This window comes from Cuculus canorus, chromosome Z, assembly GCF_017976375.1.
Source record: "Cuculus canorus isolate bCucCan1 chromosome Z, bCucCan1.pri, whole genome shotgun sequence".
NCBI lineage: Eukaryota > Metazoa > Chordata > Aves > Cuculiformes > Cuculidae > Cuculus > Cuculus canorus.
In genome coordinates this window covers 56930617-56951766 of record NC_071441.1, presented here as the reverse complement: position 1 = coordinate 56951766, position 21150 = coordinate 56930617, and the positions used below count along the sequence as shown (strand labels likewise).

At 38.9% G+C, this 21150-nt stretch overlaps 1 protein-coding gene across 8 annotated transcripts in view; it reads right to left on the bottom strand.

Annotated features, from left to right (window-relative positions):
• Positions 1 to 21150, bottom strand: part of MCTP1 (multiple C2 and transmembrane domain containing 1) — a 305483-nt gene that overhangs the window by 41394 nt on the left and 242939 nt on the right. For 7 of the 8 annotated variants that reach the window (XM_054055209.1, XM_054055208.1, XM_054055213.1 and 4 more), the window contains one exon: positions 5321 to 5374. In XM_054055209.1, coding sequence (XP_053911184.1) covers positions 5321 to 5374 — 54 coding nt within the window. Of the gene's footprint in view, positions 1 to 5320; positions 5375 to 17991; positions 18497 to 21150 lie in introns of those variants that run through there. The other variant, XM_054055211.1, reaches the window with a different exon arrangement.

The following is a 21150-nucleotide window of genomic DNA, read 5'->3' as shown; positions in this document are numbered from 1 at the left end:
GATTTAATAATTTATTGAATTATACTTGGATTACTTAATAAATGAAGAACATTACCCACACTGTATTAGTCACAGGTGAAAAAAAAACCACGTACATGGATGAGTGTAATTCATTCAATGGTTTATAGACCCATGGTCCCCCAGGGACCATCTCACATACTTCCTCCAGTGCCAAACCTCAGATATAAATCCCAGATTCTGATTTCACTAATATTCGTTTTACTCTGCTAATTTTGCTAGTATTTCAGGACTTCACCAGGATGCAGAAGTCTGATCTCACTAAGACTAAACCTCTCAGAAGTCTGCCTCAGTTACCTCTTTAGAAAAGTCCTCACTTTGATCATAAAGCCCATCCAAAGCACCAGTACAGGGCAGGATGAAAACTGGTCTTTGTGAAAGCTCCCGTGCAAAGACTCCATGTGATCCCAGGTATATCCAGGCAAATGTAACTCCATGGCTATGATGTTAGGGTGATCTAATGATCAGAAACAGCATCAGTTGACATTCCAGTGTATGAGTTGAAACAGTCTCCACCATCATTCCTCCTATTTTGCACAATTTTGGTAAAACACACTTGCCTCTTATCATCATTTCTATGTGAATAAAGAGCAGCTTTTTGTACTGAAAGGGGCTCTCGGGGAACCTGGGAAGCAGATTTTTACAAAGGCTTAGAGTAATAGGATAAGGGGGAATGGCTTTAAATTAGAAGGAGGAGGATTTAATTTGAACACTAGAGAGAAATTCTTCACAAAGTGGGCAGTGAGACCCTGGAACAGGTTATGCAGAGAAGTGGTGGCTGCCCTATCCCTGGAGGTGTTCAGGGTCAGGTTGGATGGGACTCTTGAACAACCTGATCCAGTGGGAGGTGTCCCTGCCCATGGCAGGGGGTTGGAACAGGATAGATTTTAATATCTTTTCCAACTCAAACTATTCCATGATTCTATGATTTACAGTTATATTTAGGTGTTATCTTCATGTAGAATTTAATGGTGGAATCCAGCTACAGGCGTACCTGTGAATTTATTAGTTCTAGAATTTTCTCCTCACTCCATTCACTCCCTACTTCTTTATTGTTTTCCCACCATTTATTTTATAGGAAATAGCTGCGACTAGAGTAGATTACAGTCTTCTCTTTTATTTAGGCTACATCGGTGTTCTCTCTCGTCCTCCTCCTGATCTTAGTAAAAATGCAGGGCACACTTCTGAGACAGATTACGAGCATATCTGGGCTTGAAAACACAGTTGGTACTACTCATCAGAGATGATTAAAAGCTTTAAAACTTATTTTAATTTGTCTCATCCATCGTTCATTATAAAAGCTCCTATTGATCTTGAAACAAAACAACATTGACTGAGAACTGTGAAGAATTTTTCAAAGAACAAAAGCCTAGAGGGAGAGAGTAGCCAAAGGTGCAAATTATTTGAGTATTTTTGATTAAGAAAATTTTGTTACTGTTCACAAAAAGGTAAAATAAAGCAGTGCTCATACCGTGCATCTTCCCCCACTTATATTCGCAATAGTAGCAGTGCTCACTGGCCTGATCCTTTGTCATGCTGAGGGCTTCCTGCACAAAGCTGAGCTGAAATTCTTTGTGATTATCTGAAATCTTATCTGGATCTTGTTCAAAGAATAAAGACATGTGAAAAGCATACCTTAATCTCTCAAATGACAAACCAAAATCTTTTATACTTAGATTATGCATATTGACCCCTACATTATTATAGCGTAACTGTTTTTAAAAACCCTTTTGGTAGCTTGTTTATAACTTGACTTCATGTCATTTAACTGACCCCTATTTGTTAAGGTACTGCATAAGCCAGTGTTTGGAAGGGAGCCAAAAGAAAGAGAGAGAGGAGAGAAAAATCAGGTTAAACTCTAAATCTGTGGTTGGCATAGGTTTAGTAAGTGGTACAGAACATATGGAATGCAGAATCTAGTGCTATTTCATGGAAAAACTAGTAATACACTAAGGACAAATGTCTGGGCCAAACAAACCGCAACACCTTTTTCAGTTTCTGAACACATAATATGACAACCAAAACTAGGAAAAAAGTGTCACACTGCTAAGCACCACTTCATTCATTGATAAAGCAAGAAGTAGACCTTTAGTTTATCACTCATACTCCAACTGAAGATGAAAGTTAATATTCTCCAGTAAATAAAAACATCCCATGACCTTAAATTGACAATCTTGTCTACCTTGATTACAGCAGATGGTGAAAAAAAGGTACTAAACCCCAGAACATTGGAACAAGACTGAGATATATGGTAAGTGCTAATCTATCTTGTCAAACTCAGTATTACACATCACCACTAATAAAATACATTACTTTAACTAATTTCATACATTGGAGCATCCATCATCCTCAGCTCATGACTTTGGTAAGCCTGCAATTTGGGGATGCTGAGCAATGTCCCTCCACCACATATCCTGTCACCTTCATTGGTGCCTGCTTACACAGACCTCAGGATGTAGCCAAAAGCTGCCCTTTCACTCTGAGCAAGTGACTAATATCTAAGCCGGCTCTAAAGAAAGACACTTTTCATAATGACCCAACAATCTGCTAAGTGAAAACACATGAATGGGTTTAGGTAAAGCCTGCTAGCGGTCTGTGCTGAATGGAAAACAGGTGCTGCGGTTCTGTGCCATGTAATACCCCATTTACCGTAAAGTCCAAAGGTTACAGGACTAATCGCTGCCTTGTGGTAATCAGGGAAAGCAAAGACACTGGCCATGGTCAAACATCTGGGACATATTTCACATACTTGCAACACATGCTTCAGTTTCAATTAAAGTAAGGCCTTGGCACATTTATTAATCTTTTTACTTTTATGGCATAAGAAGACCCATTTACCTGACTTTTCTATTATGTCATATGAAAAAAACAGAGAAATAATAAAAACCAGAGGCCACTACCAGCTGGTGTTACAAAATGTGCGTGGTTTTCTCACAAAAAGTCATTTTGCACTTGGCTTTAAGAAAACAGGTATGTGAATCAAAATAATACAAAATTGCAGCCTTCCACTTGGACAAAAAGATGTAAGAGGAACAGCAGTAGTTAACAGAGTATGTCCAGAGAGGAAAAAACACCTTACCAGATTCTGACAACAAACAATCCAGTCCTAACTATGTGCTTAAGTTTTACAGTTCAGCCCAGTGCAAAATAATGCCCACTGTGAAGAGAATTGAATATACATCGTAGTCCATACATGCTTATTTTAAAAAGTGAAATTTTCTTTCCATTCAAACAGCATATTCAATCACAAGAACTCAAAATGTTTACAATAATGAAGACAGCTTTGAATTTATAAAAATCAACCTAAACACCTTCTGTGTAGAAAGACAGCTCTTAAATATTCAATAAAAGGGCTCACGGAATGCATGCGGCAATGTCAGCACTCACTTTTATTCAACCTTGGTAACTAGATCTAGAAAAATGTTTGAACTCTGGTGTCAGTTTGAGAAAGCTGGATATTAGATCACAACACTGAAACCTAGAGTGGTATTTCTAATTGGGTACATTTCGCCTGGCATCTGTTAATCACTGGAGAACTGGGGGGTGGAGGGTCTGACCCCCTGCCCTCATCTTCCCTTTTAAAGGAGTTTGTTTAGCAATTTCCAAACATCACTAAGTGGTAACTACACAGGCTGGCTTAAACTACAAGCAGTCAAGCTCTATTCTTTGTGATTTAATCACAGTTATTAAAATACATAGGGATGCACACACTACTGGGATGATACTTTTGCACCAGCTCTAATAATAAAGAAAGAAGAAATGGGAGAAAATGCCTCAAATGGATGGCATATCAGTGTTTATCAGAAGAGAAATGATGGTTCAAAGCCAGCATGTTGAGTTAAAATACAAGCTCTCCACAGCTACATGACTGACCTTTGCAATAAATCATATATTTTATTGCCTGAAGTGTATGCTCACATCATTTAGTGTTAAAAACCATCACATGAGTGTTTTGTAAGAGAAGGTTTTGTTACTGCAGTGTTTGCTGATTCTGAAATGATGTAGCTAATGATTTAATTGATGTATAGAAGAATTTCACATAATAACTTTCTGTCAATGGTAAAATGTTTGAGCTGGCAACGGAATGAGGAAAATACTCTTTTTTTTTTTTCTAGAATTTCTCTGGTCTTAGGTGTTAGCTAACAGAAAAATAATCATTCAGGGGATTAACTAATCACAGCGAATTTTCTGACATTTCAAATGCTGCTGCTAGCATATGAATTCTTACAGTGGTATATAACTGTACATCTCAACTAGAAACAAAGGTCAAAGGCATAAATTAAGATACACTGTTTTTCTCCTCTCAGAAAAAGAATCCATTGCTTTACTACAACAAAAATGGGGGAACATCTGTGAAGGTCAAAATCATCTGTATTTTAATTCAGAGCTCTTGTAAAATTGTCCGGTTTTTTCCCCCTTTCTTTTTTCTTTTTTTTTTTTTTTGTTCCTACAAATATTACCTTCCTGTTATGAAAATATCAGCACCAACAGGATTGTCTTTACTGCACTTGTCTCACCAGAAAGCTGTCCCACCAGCAATCGCCATTACTTCAGTGGTGCAAGGTCATTCTAATTTCTTCTCTCCAGTTTTTCCCTCTCCCTGGGGGACAACCAATCCAAGCAGTCCCATAGCTTGGCTCAATAAGATGTGGAAATGAGCTGTTATTTACTGTGGCTGCAATCCTCAACTCAACCAGCAGCCTCCAAGCTGAAGTGCATTTGCTCAAATAGCGGACCGATCCGCAAGAGTTTCCCGGCTCGCTGGGCCACGGTGCCAACTCCAAATCAAGTGGATGTCTATGAGAATTGTGATTATTTAAATGTCATACAGAGTGCAAAGCATTTCAACCATTCTTCTGCCAAGTAATTCTTTGAAAATTATAGATGTCAATATCCCATCTTTAACCAGTATGGAGTTGCTATTTTTACACCGTTTTTCCCCTAAAGTGCAGCCCTATTTGTAATACTCAAGACAGGACAAATTTTTGCCCTTCAAAAATACTTGTCACTGCAGTTATCTTCACAAGAGCTATCAAGTTCCAGACAGGCTGAATTATTTTTGTTCCTGTCAGAAAAAAATACTTGACCCAGCTCTGGACCAAGAAGGGGAAAAAAAAAAAGGCAGGATTTATAGTCCTCTATCCTTTCCAGCAACACACTGTGGCATTGTTAGGATGATAAACAGCTCTGTCCAATTTTCTGGACTAAAACACTTCAACTCCTTTTTTAACTGTCTGTAAAAAGAGTGTCATGTCTAAATTCTCCCATCCCCAGATACCCAAGTGCTAGGAAAGATAATTACCTTGTCATCTCTGTCATCCTCTTCTTCCTCGTCCTCTAGCATGTCCTCCACTACCTGCAGACAGAAACAGTAGTAGTTGTCATGATTCAAAAAGGAAAAGTTTTGTTCTGTCAATTGTAAACCTTTTGTAGGTGAAAACTTTATTAACATTTGAAATAAATGCACAGAAGGAAAATGTACAACTAAGAAAAAACTTGATCTAGAGATTCAGATTTAGGAAAGTGTTATGGATTTAATTGACCTACATTAGGGAATTATGTACTGAAACCCCTTCCTGTATGAAATGCTTGCTTGACAATTTAAGTATTTAAAAAGTAGTTCAAAATTCAACATATGACTGTTTCAACTAAAGGAATCCTTTGTCAGCTCCGCTGGTGCCTATGCAGCACATGCAAATTCTTACTTTAAATTTACTGTTACATACAGAAACATGCAACATATTTAATAGAATTTATGGCATTCACCAAGAGATTTTTGAACAATGCAAACCTGGGAATAAATTCACATTTGTTTATCTCCTTACGATCTACAACAATGATGCATAACATGTGCTCTATCAGCATCAGCATTATGTTTCTTAATAGTGATTTTATACAATCAGTGCACCTAACTTTATGTACATTCATTGCTAGCTGAGTCTGTGTTTTTCCATGTAAACAGTCTTTTCAGTCTAACACTATGAAACATCTACACACATTCAGTTAATTTTACAAGTATTAATAATTTCAAATCAAATCATAAACATGAAATGAGCCACTATTAAATCTAGTTTACAGGGAGATTAAATGTCTTTCTGAAGATGGTTAGAAGCAGATTCAGTCTTAAAACTCACAAATCCTGCTCTTGTAACACTGTGACCAAGTCTTCAGCCTACTCTGCACAGAAAATTCTCTGTTGGTGGAATTGAAATGAAGTCATATCTCCTTATAACCAGAAAATAATGTGGCTTTTTGGATCATTATTTATATGTAAGTACTTATTAGACTATAAGAACAACCATAATGAAGGTCCACAAAGATCCACCTACCCAGTATCATATTATAGATGCAAAAACTGTGTAGTATGCATCATAAAATATGCATGAAGAGCACAAGGGAAGGAAAAACTCAGTGATAATGAAACTCTCACACTTTGACCTATTTTACAGACTTGCCGCCTACTAAAATGGTAGTTTAATTCATTATTTAGGTGAAGCAACAAATGGTTTTAGCGCACTTGTCATTTAGAATAACACATTAAAATTATGACTTCATAATTCACCCCCAAACACAGCTGCAATGATATTCTCATCAAGTCCAAATCCATGTCTAAATGGACTTCAACACTACCTGAGAGACAAATTCAGGAGAGAGAAGAACTTAAGAAGAATGTGTGCATCAGGTGGTTTTCAATGGGTTAGCTCAGATATCAAGAAGATCCCAGTTAATCATGTTATGTGGACCCGTGCTACATATAAACATCACACAGATTGGTTTGACCTGCATGTACAGCAAAGCACTCTGCTTATAGGCAAGTCAGCTGCAAAGTTCCAGGTATTTCCAGCTTCAGCTCCTCATCCTTGTTTGAACCCAGTCCCAAAACACCTCTAACAGCAAGCCTGGGACTTCAGAGGGAAGGGCCTCTAGTTCTGCTTCCTGGCTGCTCTGTCCTGGAGCTTAGAATCAAAAGAAAGACTAGAAATACAAAGAAACAGTAGGAGCGAGCGTGTCCAAAAGCTCAAAGAAGAAGTATTACCTGAGAAATTAAGGAACAGTTACTCCTGAAATCTTTCCTGCCCAGAAGAAAAGTTTTAGCAGGAGGACCCTGACCAAAGGGATTTCCTGCAGCCTCTGACCTGATGCTATCCAGGCAGATGTATTTCTGAATCCTCTTAGGGTGAAGAAGAAATCAGGGCTGTGTTCCAGCCTCTATCTGTGAAGAAGAAGCTTCCCTCACCAATTTCTCCTCTGTTTCCTGTTGGGGCCAGCTTTGCTCCATTTCTTAAAGAAAGGGGATGAGAGACAGTGACCAGAGAGTTTGAGATGGTCACAACCTCTCAGCACAGAGAGACAGAAATGTTGAGAACATGTGGCTGAAATGCTAGTAATCTCCTTCTCAGCTCAGTATGCATCTTATCTGGCGGTGCCTGAGAGGTCCTATCTTCATGGACCTCTCTGTGAAAGCAAAGGCATTTTCAGTCTCCCATGCACCTGCAACACCTTCTTGTTCCTCTCCTCTGCTGGTAGCTCACTGTCACCTTCCCTGTGCTGTTCCAGGTGTTTGGGGAGCTAAGCTGTGAACAACATCATGGGACTGATCAAGTTCTTCAAAAAAAAAGGTATGCTAAAACTTCTTATGTGGGCAGTTTCAGTGTCCCAGTATAATAAGCAGCTCCAGAAATGCTAGCGTCAGCTCTACTGAGAAAATGGTGAATGGAGAAGAGAGGACAAAACCAAGCTGTTAAGGACTGCAGCAAGATGGAAACACTCTTAAATCAGTTTTGCCACATGCAGAGAAGTCTGTAATTACATCATTAGGTGACTAAAGCCCAAGGTATAAATCTGAATCTGTTGACTCAGATACTGCCTACGCCTGAGCTGACTAAACTTGCCAGGTCTCTTACTTTTCAACATTAATGTTCCCCAGACATGTAAAGATCTCTTTTATGTACATCTAGAAGTTCTTGTCTTGACAGAATTGAGCAGCAGAATGCCTATCTCACATTAGCACTAAAGTTAGTATGGAGAGAATTAGCTGAATTGGAAAACTCTAAAGTTGTTGCTGATGATGGCACCTCACTGAAATCACTTGCATGACAAGACCCATTCTAAATTATCCAGATAATAATGCTTCAAACTCACATTTGTTTTCCTTCCCCATCTGATGATCTGAAACTGCTTTACAAGCTCCTATAGTGTGGTAAAATGTTAACTAGTTCAAAGGACATGAAAAGTCCTTTGAAATCTCTTGAAGCCCAGAAACAAGCCCAGATTTCCTCATCCCCCATTCCATTTTTTAATTCAAAAGCCACTACCAGTCTATGCTCTTGTTCTAGGTTAGTCATATCATCGATTACATTGAGTTTTAGAGTACTGAATTATCTGGAAAGGAAAACAATTGAATTATTGTAGCAAAATAAAATGTAGTTAAAAGTGTTCTTATGCCCAAGATGCATCAATGATGCTTTAAAGTACATGAAACATAGCCCATATTTTCACTTGTCTAGAAATTCAAAAGAAGACTTAAAACAAAAAAAAAGCATGAGCATTCAGACAATAGGGGCACAATAATATAATTAATTAAACCACAAAAACTAGTGTTTTCAGATCTTTGACATAATTGAAAACAATGAAAGTAGATTCTTCATAATCTTATGATAGACAATGAATCTGTACTCTGAAGACTCGCAAAAGCTGAACATTGAAGTACAATCTATTTCTGCAGAAAAAAGCAAGGTTGTTCAAGAGAGGTACCATGAATCTAAGCAACTGAATTCAGTTTAACGTTGTAGTAAGAATACTGCAGGAAAAGGATGCACAATGGAATTTTTCCTCCTTTGATTCTGCCTCGTTGCTATTCAAATAAAGTGCACATGTGCTGCTTTGGTTTGAAGGAACACAGTAGTTATTCGGATCTCTGTGTCAAACATCGCTCCTGGGGGAGGGATGATGTGGGGAAGGAGGAGGCAGGGAAGGAAGGAGAAGAAAGAGGGAGGACAGGAAATAGCATATGAAGATAAAAAGAGACATTAGGAGTTATTTTATTAAAAGTTCTATGGCAAAAAATCTTAGATTACCCCTAGAATACTCACTCTAAATTATGCCTTCTGAAACCTTGCTTGAAATCAAGTAGTATTAATCCAACAAAGGAAGGGCACTAGGGAAATCAGAAAGATCTAATGCAAGCAGTTAAAAGTGACATGACCTTCTGTAATGTCACTTGTCACAGACTTATATGCCTCATATTGGTAGAAGGTCTTGAAAGAACCTGTTTCTCGGTACTGTCCCTTGAATGTAATACTAATACAGATGACATTTTAAAAAACACGTGTAGACAGCCTCAAATACAGCAGGTCAGCTACTTCACAGCCAAACAGTAAGCAGAGGACATTTAAACACTGCAATGTAGGAATCTTGCTGTGCAAAACAGCCATATTAAAAGCTTATTAATCATTATAATTCAGTCTAATTCCTGAGCACTGCCATTGTTTCTGATCCATCCCCACCCTCTCTGAGCAACTCGGTCTATAAACATTGTGCGATTGATGATTCGTGGGTGATCAGAGGAGCCCCTGGTTGGTTGCAGTGGCAGCAGCTACATCACACCAAGTTACTGAAGGAAGCACAACCACCACACTGGCGCATCGAAGAAACCCAAACAAATAGACTGGGGGGCTAGAACATAGTCATCTGATGAAGCTGACAATTAAGTACACCTTGCACTTAATTCTAAAGATGATCTATTGACTAACAAACAGGACAGGACTTCAGAGACAATAATACATTTTCATTTCCAACCTCAACACTTGCAAATCATTGTTAGATTCCAGTTATTTATAAGCATATTAAATGAAAACCCCATGATTGTAGGCAACTTTAAAACAGTTCCTGAATCTAAAGACTTCCTGGAAAAATGACACATCAAAACTTGACACCACTTTAACACCAGGTCCTTGTCTCTCAGAATCAGCCTGCTGATTTTCATACAAAACTTGCAAACTGCAAGTCCCTTGACGAATTGTCTTCTGTTCTTTGGCTGGTCCAACAGGAACACCTGTACAGAAGATACACTGATGTCTTTAAATCTTAGCAACATCAAATATCTGCTCTACCCTAATACGCAAAATAAAGAAAAAAAAATGAGAGGCACTACCTCTGTAGATGACCTTGATGACTGTTACCTGAACACTTTTCTTTAATGCAAAGCAACATGTGCCCTCCCCTGTCCATAAGTACTTCTCTAGATTTGCTTATGTCTGACGTGAAGCAGTTCTTCAAACATAAGAGGTTTCACTGAAAACACAGAAGAAACACTTTTTATGCAGTATCGTATGTGCTAGTGTTGAAATATCTGCAGACACTTGTATTTTCACATGTAGGTATAACATTTGTAAGACAAATTAAAATGGAGAATGGGTTTTGGTTCCAAAGCAAGTGCATTTTAGATGCACAATGAATGTGACCAGAATTGGACTGTTCAGGACAGTTTGGATTTCATGTTTGTTTGTACTGTCTGGACACAAACTGCACTCTATGCTTGTGTGCCACTCAATTCAGTGTTCATGTGTAAATGTAACATAAAGTTGTGCCATGTGTATGGATGAAGAAGGATGTGTAAAACCAGTGGGGCTCTCTCAGGTAATTTCCAGATACTTCAGGCTGAAGGAACGATGTCTGTCATCAATAAGCCTGCTACAGCAGCAGTTTTGTGCTCATTTTCACAACAGGATGTCTGCTCCTTTCACGGGATTGTTGAGGAGAAACTTTACAGGAGATACAGCTTGATGAAAATGCCCACCTTTTTAATACCACATTTATAAGGAAAATAAAAAACAAAATTATCAGATTCTGATATGAGACTGTGCAGATTATCTGGAATACAGCCTAGCCTGGTTTATACTATTAATGTTTTGACCTTGGGGTATTTCATCTGCAGCAATCAAGATACCACTAGATGTAATAATAATTAGTGTGATAAGCTTGACAGTAAGGTTGAATATGTTGCAGTACAGAAGACAGAAGGCTAAACCCAGAAAGTATTAATATTTTACTGCTAAAATACTTCACTGCTAAAATACTTCCTGATTTTTACAGAGACTCCGAAACACAATTATTTCTTCTTACAGAATGCATTCTGTTAGCCTATTCTGGGAAGTGCTCATGTTGTAATTTAGCCTGGTTCTTAATAGGAAATGAGACTTTAATATGGCTATCAGACGGCTTTTGATGCATGCTACTGATTAGACGTAGTTCTGTAATATCAACAATAGAACTTTTATTTGCAGTATAATAAATTTCTTGGCAACGTGCACGGGCAGTAAATACAGTTTATTATACTAGAACATGTAACCTTTTTCCTGCTGTCAGCTTTATGTGCCCTCAATATTCATTTGCCAATGTAGTCAAGACTAAGTAATTTTTAACTTAAAATGGCACGAGCACTGGGCCTTTTTCTCTATATTTCTTCCAATACTTGGTTATCACCTATTTTAGCTCTTTCTTGTATTTACACAATGCACAGTGAACCGAATATGAGGTGTTTATTTGAAGTATGTCTCCATCTAAAGGCTTTGATATGTACTGTATGCTTGAAATGTCAGATCTCTCAGAATGCTTTATTTTTATTAGCAGAATAACAAAAAAAACCCCATTCTTGTCTTGGCTAAATATCAATGGCAAGTTTGCTTCTCAGGGCTATTAAAAACAGTACCTTCACAAGATTTTGTGAGCTGTAATTCTTGGGTAAAACCCCACCATAAACTACCTTATTAACAACATAGTTTCTCAAGATCATTTTTCTCTGTTATTATGCTTCAAGTAGTTTTCAGAATCCAATAGGACCAGATATACTTCTCTTACAAAGCAGCATTTATCCAAATAATTTCCACTTTGTGGTTAGACACAGTCTATTACATTTAAATTTGGAGCTGACAAGCTTTTTGGGAGAAAAAACTGTATTGTGTATTTTATGTGTGTGAAACAAGGACAATGTAACAATGCATGTAACACACAAACTATTGTAATTTCACTTAATTTTTTTTCCAAGTATTGATATCTTTTGGTAAATATATATAAAGTGCAGTTCAATCCCAAAGTTCTTAGAGTCTAGGCTGAATTAAAGTGCACTAAAGCAGAAGAAAGCCAAAGACGAATAAAAATCTCAACATGACTATAGTTTTTTTTCCTAGAAAATAAACTTATATTAATTTATATAATATTGATTATTTGTAATAGCCACTACAGCTTCTCAAGTGAATCTCGTTGCCATGTAAATCTTGATGCAAACGCAAAATAAAAATCATTAAAACAGTCTCATAGAAAAAATACCTCTATGAGCAGTGAACTTCAATTTTGTTTTAGATGCCCACAATATTGGAAGACTATGTTTGAAATAAATAAGGCAAAATTTAAATTTAAAAAAATTCAATTGATTTATGATAGAAAAATCAATGTCTTTTTTAAATGATGGAGATACGTAGGGAGGAGTTTTTGTTCTATCTTCAAGCAACAAAACCCAGCCAAAATATTGCAATTCTGTAGTGTATTTGTGTTCTGTACCTGCTACTTGGATGAGCTATGTGAAGTTTTAGAAACAAATTATCCCATGCTTTGGTCCCGTATGTACAGCTCTGTTGCAAGGATTCTAACTGTGGCACTGAACTCCTCTTTAAGCAGTAGCCCAGATTGCCACTTGCAGATTTATATTCTGTTATACTTCAGAGGAAAAAGGCTTCCTGCTCAACTTGTACCTATACACAGCGCAATGTGTGACTGTTAAATTAGGGCATCATGCATTTAAAATATTTAAAGTACTAACATTTAGTTAAATAACCTTTATGTAAGATTTATGTTGATTTGTTCATTTCTCGTTTAATGGCAAATTATGAAGAGCATGTTTCATAAGGATAATTCTCCATTTAAATTCAGCAGGCCATTAAATATTAAAATTATGTTTCTGATGCAATCTAGAGCAAATTTGTCCAGCTTCAGCTATTATTTGCACTCATAAAAATTAGACTTGATTAATAAAATTTAAATGCTTGATTAAGCAGACATTTTCATGTTTCTTTTCTGATATATTAAAAAAACCAAACCCTGTCCCACAGTGAAGCCATGGTGTGTTTTTTGTCCCCAGCTCTATATGGATTGCATAGAAAGAACAAACAGTGGCATGAAGACAGAATACTTAATATTCAAGCACATGTTGCTGGTGGTCTTTGTGCTCTGACAGTCTGAAATGCAGACAGACGATGACCTGCTTGCAAAAGCCTTTACAACTTATTTTATTAATTACAACAAATGGAGAGCAAGTTTGCAATTCTGATTAATTTGGTAAAAGCAAAGCAGACTGCATGCTTTGAGAAAAAGCTCATGGACATTGCTGCACCATTTGCAATGATGTGCCAGTTGCCATCTGGCCCAAGCAGAAACAGAATGAGGGTTACTTTCTATTTTGAGGTGCAGAGGGGAACACAAGTGTTGTGATTTGAGCTAAATTAGAGTAAATTTTGTGATTCTAACTCAGTCTTGCCTAAGTAAATTAATTTTCTGAAAGCAAACTGCATGTTTTTTCAGGTAGTTTCTCTCTGGCAATGATAACACGGGGCACTGGTATGCAGAAAGGCCAAAGTTTATACTTTTCCTTACAGTAACCAAGGCCATCCTCGAGCTGGCAAAATGTTGGAACCTGCAGGGAAGGGCAGACAGAACAGGCGACCTCAGCCTCGCCAGCAGAGGATTCCATCCCATACACCTCATACTTGGTATAAAATTGAGAGACCACAAGGGGCTCATCCTCTTCTATGATGGCCAACACTAAGCAAGGACCTCACCTGTCTGATTCCTCCTGATTCTGGATCAGTGCGTTCCTGAATGCAGTTCTGAGCCCAGCTCCTCCTAGCCATGACTCTCTCTCTCGTCTGCTCTCCAGCGCTTCTTGTTCTTGTTCTTGTTCTTGTTCTTGTTCTTGTTCTTGTTCTTGTTCTTGTTCTTGTTCTTGTTCTTGTTCTTCTTCTTCTTCTTCTTCTTGTTCTTCTTCTTCTTCTTCTTGTTCTTGTTCTCGATCTTGTTCTGGTTCTTGTTCTTCTTCTTCTTCTTTTTCTTCTTCTTCTTCTTCTTCTTTCACTAAAGTTGTAGTTTCAGTTTCCGAACTGCAAGTCTTTTTTTGTCTCATTTCCCCTCTCCCTGAGAGTCGGGGGTGAGGGGAAGGGAATTCAAACCCTGACTGCCTGGTTTTAGCATATTCCAGATGCTCTCTAGATAGAACACAGGAACAATGATAGTGACTTTTCCCATAAAGCCACAGCCAGCATTTAGTCCTCAGTTAGGAATCAGTGCTGACTTCTAGGCAGGAGAAGACTTCTGGATTCTCTTGTGTGAGGGTGGTGAGGCCCTGGCATACGTTGGCCATAAAAGTGGCATCTGCCTCATCCCAGGAGGTGTTCAAGGCCTGGCTGGATGGGGCTTGGAGGGCCCTGATCCAGTGGGAAGTGTCGCTGCCCATAGCAGGAGGTTGGAACTGAATGGACTTTGTGATCCCTTCCAACCCAAACCATTTGATGATTCTACAGTTCTGTGACTTCAAGCACAAACAACCTCAGTACTGCACAGGCAATGGATCTGAAGCACTTCGTGTTTGTTCTGTACTCATCTAGAGATGAAACACATTGAAAACTTTTTAACTAAGAACTTACAGACTGTGCTTTCATGCTTTCAGACCACAATGCGAAGAAACACAAAAGCCCCAAGTTACAATCTTGCTTATTTGCTTGGTAATTCAGGTTTTAGTGGAACAGGTAGAGTAAGGCACTTTCCTGCTGGGACTGGTTTCTGTATTGACTGTACAGCAAAGTGGCTCTCTCTGCCCCTAACAGGAGCAGCAACAAAAGCTGTGACAGTCAGTGTTGCATTGCCCCAAGAAGTGAGTGATCAGACTTTATCAGAAAATCTCTTCTGAGCTGAGCTTCTTCTGGGCAATTGAGCTGAGGCTGCATAACTAACTCAATCCATCATGCTTACCACTCTTTCCTGAGGAAACAAAGAATCCAGTGAAATGGACATATTTGTAAGCATCCTCCTTCCCATTCGTCATAGAATCATGGAAAGGTTTGGGTTGGAAGGGACCTTAAAGCCCATCTGGTTTCACCTCCCTCCCATGGGTAGGAACATCTCCTACTAGATCAGATTGCTCCAAGCCCTATCCAACCTGGCCTTGAACGTCTCCAGGGGTGCGGCAGCCACCACTGTTCTAGGCAACCTGTGCCAAGGCCCTCCCACTCTCAGAGCAAAACATTTCTTCCTAAGGTATCACCTCAATCTTCCCTCTTTCAGCTCCAAACCATTCCCTGTTGGCTTATCCCTGCACTCTCTGTAAAGAGTCCTCCCAATCTTTCCTGTAGTTCCCCTTTCCCAGAAAACACATACAGATAAAAAAAATCCCTCACTATAAATATCGGATTAGATGATTATATGTAAAGTACCTACAGAAAATGATTAAAATTTTGAAGTGAAGGGTTGTCTTTACCATCAGTTATATTTCTTCTGTTTTCAAAATTTCACCATAAATGTGTCCAGCTCTGACATTTAAAAGAAACATGTACTCCAGAAACTTACATCATCAATGCCTATTTCACAAAAAGTCTCCAGTGAAATTAAAAAAGGTATTGTGCCATTTTACATCACTCTTGCAAGATTAATAATATGTGTATCTACTCTATTATACAGATTCATAAGAATTTGTGTATGGCACATTAACTCCCAGCTGCTCACCATCATTTTCTATGCAATGACATGTGCAGCTTGAAGTTTCAAGAGGAAATTAGCTATTTACTATTTCCTTAAAGGCTCTAATATTAACTATAGGTGCAGGATGTGAACTGATGAAATGTCCTCTCCATAGAGGTATGTATGGCAGAAGAACGTTCACAGGTTACTCCAGGCATGTGCATTGTTCTTATGTAAAATTTTAACATGATTGGAAAACCCCCTAACAAATAGTAGACCTAAAGGAGAGAATCATAGAATCATAGAACCATAGAATGGTTTGGGTTGGAAGGGACCTTAAAGATCATCTAGTTTCAAATCCCCTGCCATGGGCAGGGACACGTCCCATTGGATCAGGCTGCCTAAGGCCCTGTCCAATCTGGCCTTGAATACCTCCAGGGATGGACATCCACTGCTTCCCTGGGCAATCTGTTCCAGTGTCTCACCATTCTCATGGTGAAGAAATTCTTCCTTATGTCTAGTCTAAATTTGCCCCTCTCCAGTTTATACTCATTGCCTCTAGTCCTATCATTACAAATTTTTGTAAACAAAGAGAGAAAAGGTTAAGATCTTCAGTCAGAAAGCCAGAGTGTTAGAGACTAGTAGGGACAACCCTACTTAAACAAGTTTAACTCTGAGCAGGTTGCCCAGGATCGTGTTCAGTAAGATCTTGAATACTTCCATTTATACAGACTCCATAACCTGTCTGAGCAACCTGGTCCTGGCCATAACCACACTCACTGTAAAAGTGCTTTCTTGTGTTCAGATGGAATTTCACCTTATGGTTTGTGCTTGTGGATACTGTCCTGTCACCAGGCATAACTGAGAAGTGCCTGCCTCTCTCTTCTTCTGCTCTTTTCAGTATTTATACACATTGTTGAGTTCCTCCCAGTGTGGATCCATTGCATAATGGTTGTGAGAGCAATTGCACCACATCTCTGTGATCATGCATGCAGATATGGACCTACTAACTCCTACTTGTTCCAGTGCTGAGCACACTAGTGCATACACACTTCAGGAAAGATGCCCTGGCACATTGGGTTCTCAGAGAAGGTGTGAGACCTCTTCCACAGCAGAATCCCCTCATTTGTACCTTCCCGTAGGGTGGGCCCCCTCTGCCCCATCTTGTTGATTGTGAGATCTCTCCTGTCCACCTTGCACCCTCTGCTTGCCATCTCAGACCATCACCTCCTCATGTTATTGTAGGTCATCATCAATTCCCTCCTCCATTACTTCTAGTTTAATGCTCCCCTCATCAGGTTAGCCAGGCTTCTGGGAAAGAAGGTTTTGCCCCATTTGTTCAGGTAGATGTTGCCTCTTCTTAGCAGTACTCAGTACTCTAGGAGGATCACACAGTTGTAAAAACCAAGTCCCTGCTGTCAATAACTGCTGTGCAACTGGTTGTTGACCTGCCAGATCTGTCCACTCCTTTTCCAGCCCTTCCTCTTCAATGGCAGGACAGAAGTGGAGATGATCTGGACTCTTTGTTTCCTACTTATTTAGTCAAGAAAGAACAAGTACTTGCAGTGTCACAAGAGGAGATCATAGAAACATAGAATGCTTTCGGTTTGAAGGGGCCTCAAAACTCACCCATTGCCAGCTCATGGCAAGCTTCTCAACCACCAGCACATCTAAGCCCTTCTCCTCAGGCTAGCTTTCAATCCTGTCCAGGATGGCAGCGCTTCCTTCCAGCATGTTGACTGACCCACACAGTTTGGTCTTGCTGGAAAAACTGTTGAGAGTGCCCTCAATCCCATTGTGCCTGTCTGTGACAAAGACCCTAAATAATACTGGTCCCGATAGCAACCCTTGAGGAACACCGCACATCACCTGTCACCAATGTGCCTGTTATAGTGACCCAACAGCTGAAAGACTGTCACCGTTTATTCTAATTGTGAAATCAGAGTTACATACACAGGGAAAAGAAGTCAATTGATAACTATGCAAACCAGGTTTCATCCATAATACAGCACACTCCAACCACATGATCAAATGTTTCATCTCAGAGAAGGGGACAAGAACAGCTGGAGAGCAGGAACATTTTTAATCTCTTTGAGGGATTATCTGACCATTCCTTAAGTTAGGCAGCTCCAGCAGGCAGTCAGAACACAGCCTGAAGTAGAAAAGCTGAAAAAATAAAACCCAGAGATTTTTTTCCCACCAGCCTAATGTAGTTCTAATAACTGTGACATTTGCTTAGAAATAGGAGTTAAAAAAAAAGACCCCAGATAGCAGTGCTGCTGTTTTCTCCAAGCTCTAAAAACGAACTTTTTTTTGTAGAACACATTTGAAAACATCAAAATATTAAGTAGTTTCTTAAAAAGACTGAAAAGAAGCTTTAAAGCCCAGTATAATTTCTGATAGTTTGGATATTTCTAGAAGTCTTTCAATTACAGCTATATGAACATTTCTGTTCATCTGTCTATTGTGAGATGTGTTTTGGGGTCCCTAAAGAATCAAGACTGCTATGAAATAAGTTAGTTCTTTGCTCTCAATACATCTTTGTTCTCCCTGAGCATCCCAAGTGGTCTATCACCATGCCATCCTCTTCTATGTTTGTCATAGGTACAGGGACAATGACACGTAGGGAGTAGCGCTTCCATGCTGCTCCTTTCCATACCGATCCAGTGCAGGTGACAAGGAGCAGTGGGCGGTGGGGACAGAAATTGGCAGCAGTTGTTACCTCTCCTCTCCCTCAGAGGATGTGAAAAAGACACTGGAAAAAAAGCAGGGGAAAAAAAAAGGCAATACAACACACACAGTTCTAGTCTTGCCTGTTTAGGGGGTGACACGTTAATATGAGAACAGCAGTTGTGCTAAAAAATTATTTTGTGAGGTCAGATGTTTAGGAAAATGATTATAAGGAAGTGCAATGATCCTTGGAGAAAGCAGCTACAGATAAGCATCAGGCAAAAACTTTACTACAAAATTCAGAGGAAGGCATTCAGAATGGCATATTAGTCATTTTTCCCTTGTTTAATATAGGAAGGAAACATTCATTCTGTTATTCTTTTTATACCTGCTACATGATTCGATGCCAGAAGTTCATTCATTTTAGATCAATTCTGAACTCTCCTACGTGCATTTTAGAGAACCATCCACTAAATCTTCATCTATCTACATCCATTTACACCAGCATTTAATGCAAGATTTTATATTTCATGAAAGCCTGTTTTTCAGAAACACAAATTATCTTGATCTGAAGGTATAAAAGATAAGGAATCCATTGTTCCTTTTGAAGTTTGTGCCTGTGTTTCACTAAAACCACAATGATGACCAATCCTACAAAGAGAGTCCAGCTGAATCCATGAAAGCAGTAATGCCTAATGTGCTCCTTCACCTCTGCTGGACTTTCCAATAGATTTGTCTCCTATTTGAAAATACACTTGGGGCTCTCCCTTGCCCCAACATCATCGCACTTTTAATTGAAAGAAGAATTTGCACATTCAAGGTCTAACACAAAGTCTAACCCTATAGCTCAGGAACCAAGAGTGGGAGGGGAAAAGACAAAGATGTTATAGAATATATTTGACCTACCACAGTGAAACAAGTCTCAGCTCAATTGCTTATGTCAGTCTGAATGGACACATGTTCAAACAGAGGCATTTTCTTACTCTTGGTCAGAAATTGTTGGTGTGCAGCAGTAAACATTGAGTTCACACCCAGCCCTCAGAGCTATCTATGAAGTTTTTGACTAATAACAACATACCTCTGCTTGATCATCCACCCTGTTCACCAGACCTGGCTCCCTGCAATTCCTACCTCTTCCCAAGGCTACAGTCAGTGTTCAAAGGAACCCATTTGTTGTTGGTAGAAGATGTGAAACTAAAACCAATGGAGGTAGTCATCAGCCTTTCAGAAAATGCTCCACAGAATTGCTTTGAGCATTGGCAGCACTGTGTGCAGCTGTGGGTCAGCTCAGAAGGGAACTGTTATGAAGGCAAGCATCACTGATTTCCTTAATTTGTCGAATAAAAAAGTTACAGGCACAGTCCCAGCTGTTTTTGTGTTGGGCCCTGTATAACTTATTAGGAGTCAGAGTACATGGCACAGTAATCATATTGGCACTCAAACGAGTAGCGCAGGCTCATGTTATGAGAGAAGAACCCAGATTGCTTGGTGGGTGAATTATTGCACAAGAAATTAAATTCCAAACTATTTCAAAGAAACTGATGCCCAAGAGGACACAACAGATGATACCTTTTCTAGAGAGATGGTGGTTTAAACAACGGTGGGTTAAACCTGGCCCATCTGCCATGTCAATAGAGAAACTGCAGAAGAGTGCAATCCTTAATGCCTGACTTCTAATTATTTTTCTCTTGTAGGCATATTGCAATGGAAAAGAACTCTTCTGAGCTCCTTTTGAAGGTTGCAGATTTAAGTATTTCCCATAGATTTTAAAGAAGTATAAAGTACATGCAATTTTTAAGTATACTTGTAATGTCTTAATTAAGCAAGAAAAGTTAACAAATACATTTATCTTTTTGTCTTATCGTTAGCTTGAGGATTTCAAAGAAATTTCTAAAGACAGATGCCATTCCTAAGGTAAGTAGTCAATGATTTCACTGAGGCACACAAGAAATCTCTCGAGACCTGGGAACAGAAGCTGGATCATGTGAATCCTAATGCATTTTCTAGCTACTAGGAAACACTACTTAATTAATTTAGTTAATATTTACACTCTGCATAGGAAAACAGAAATATTTAAATTACTCCTAATCTAATGATACTCTGCTAATGACCTGAGCTAAGGGCTTGTGATATTACTGAAGATCTGCGAGTTAATTAGAAAGGCATCCAATAAGCCTGCAGATCATTTCATACAAGACAGATGCTCACCATGATGACAACCAAGCTCAACTGATTAAAAATAAGGTCCCAATTTATTTTTGATACACCTAAACAAAAAATAGTAATTAATAGCGCACATATCAAATATTTGGGAAGAATATGACCAAATATGACAGTGTTGATGTATGCTGTATAGCTTGGTCTGAAGCAGCCTCAGCAAGAGCTAAAATTTAGAGCAGTATTTGGTGTCCTCAACAGAAAGTCCATCAATAGCTTCATTATTTTATTTGAAAAGTTACATGACCCAATTAATCTTCACAAACAGCAGGTATTTCAGAGGCAAATGAAGAGCATTGCAGCTCACAAATGAAATCTCTCCTTTCACAAGGGATTACAGTTACTCATGAAATCTTCAGGTTGAGAAGCTTGTAAGCATTTCAGCAGCTGGAGACCAAGCGTTGTGATCTAAATAATGTATCTTTTAAATCTTGATCTTAGGCTTCTTCCATAAATCTAACAACCTGTGGCATTAACGAACACCTCTGTCATCCCCACCCTTAATTTTAAATGACCCTTGGA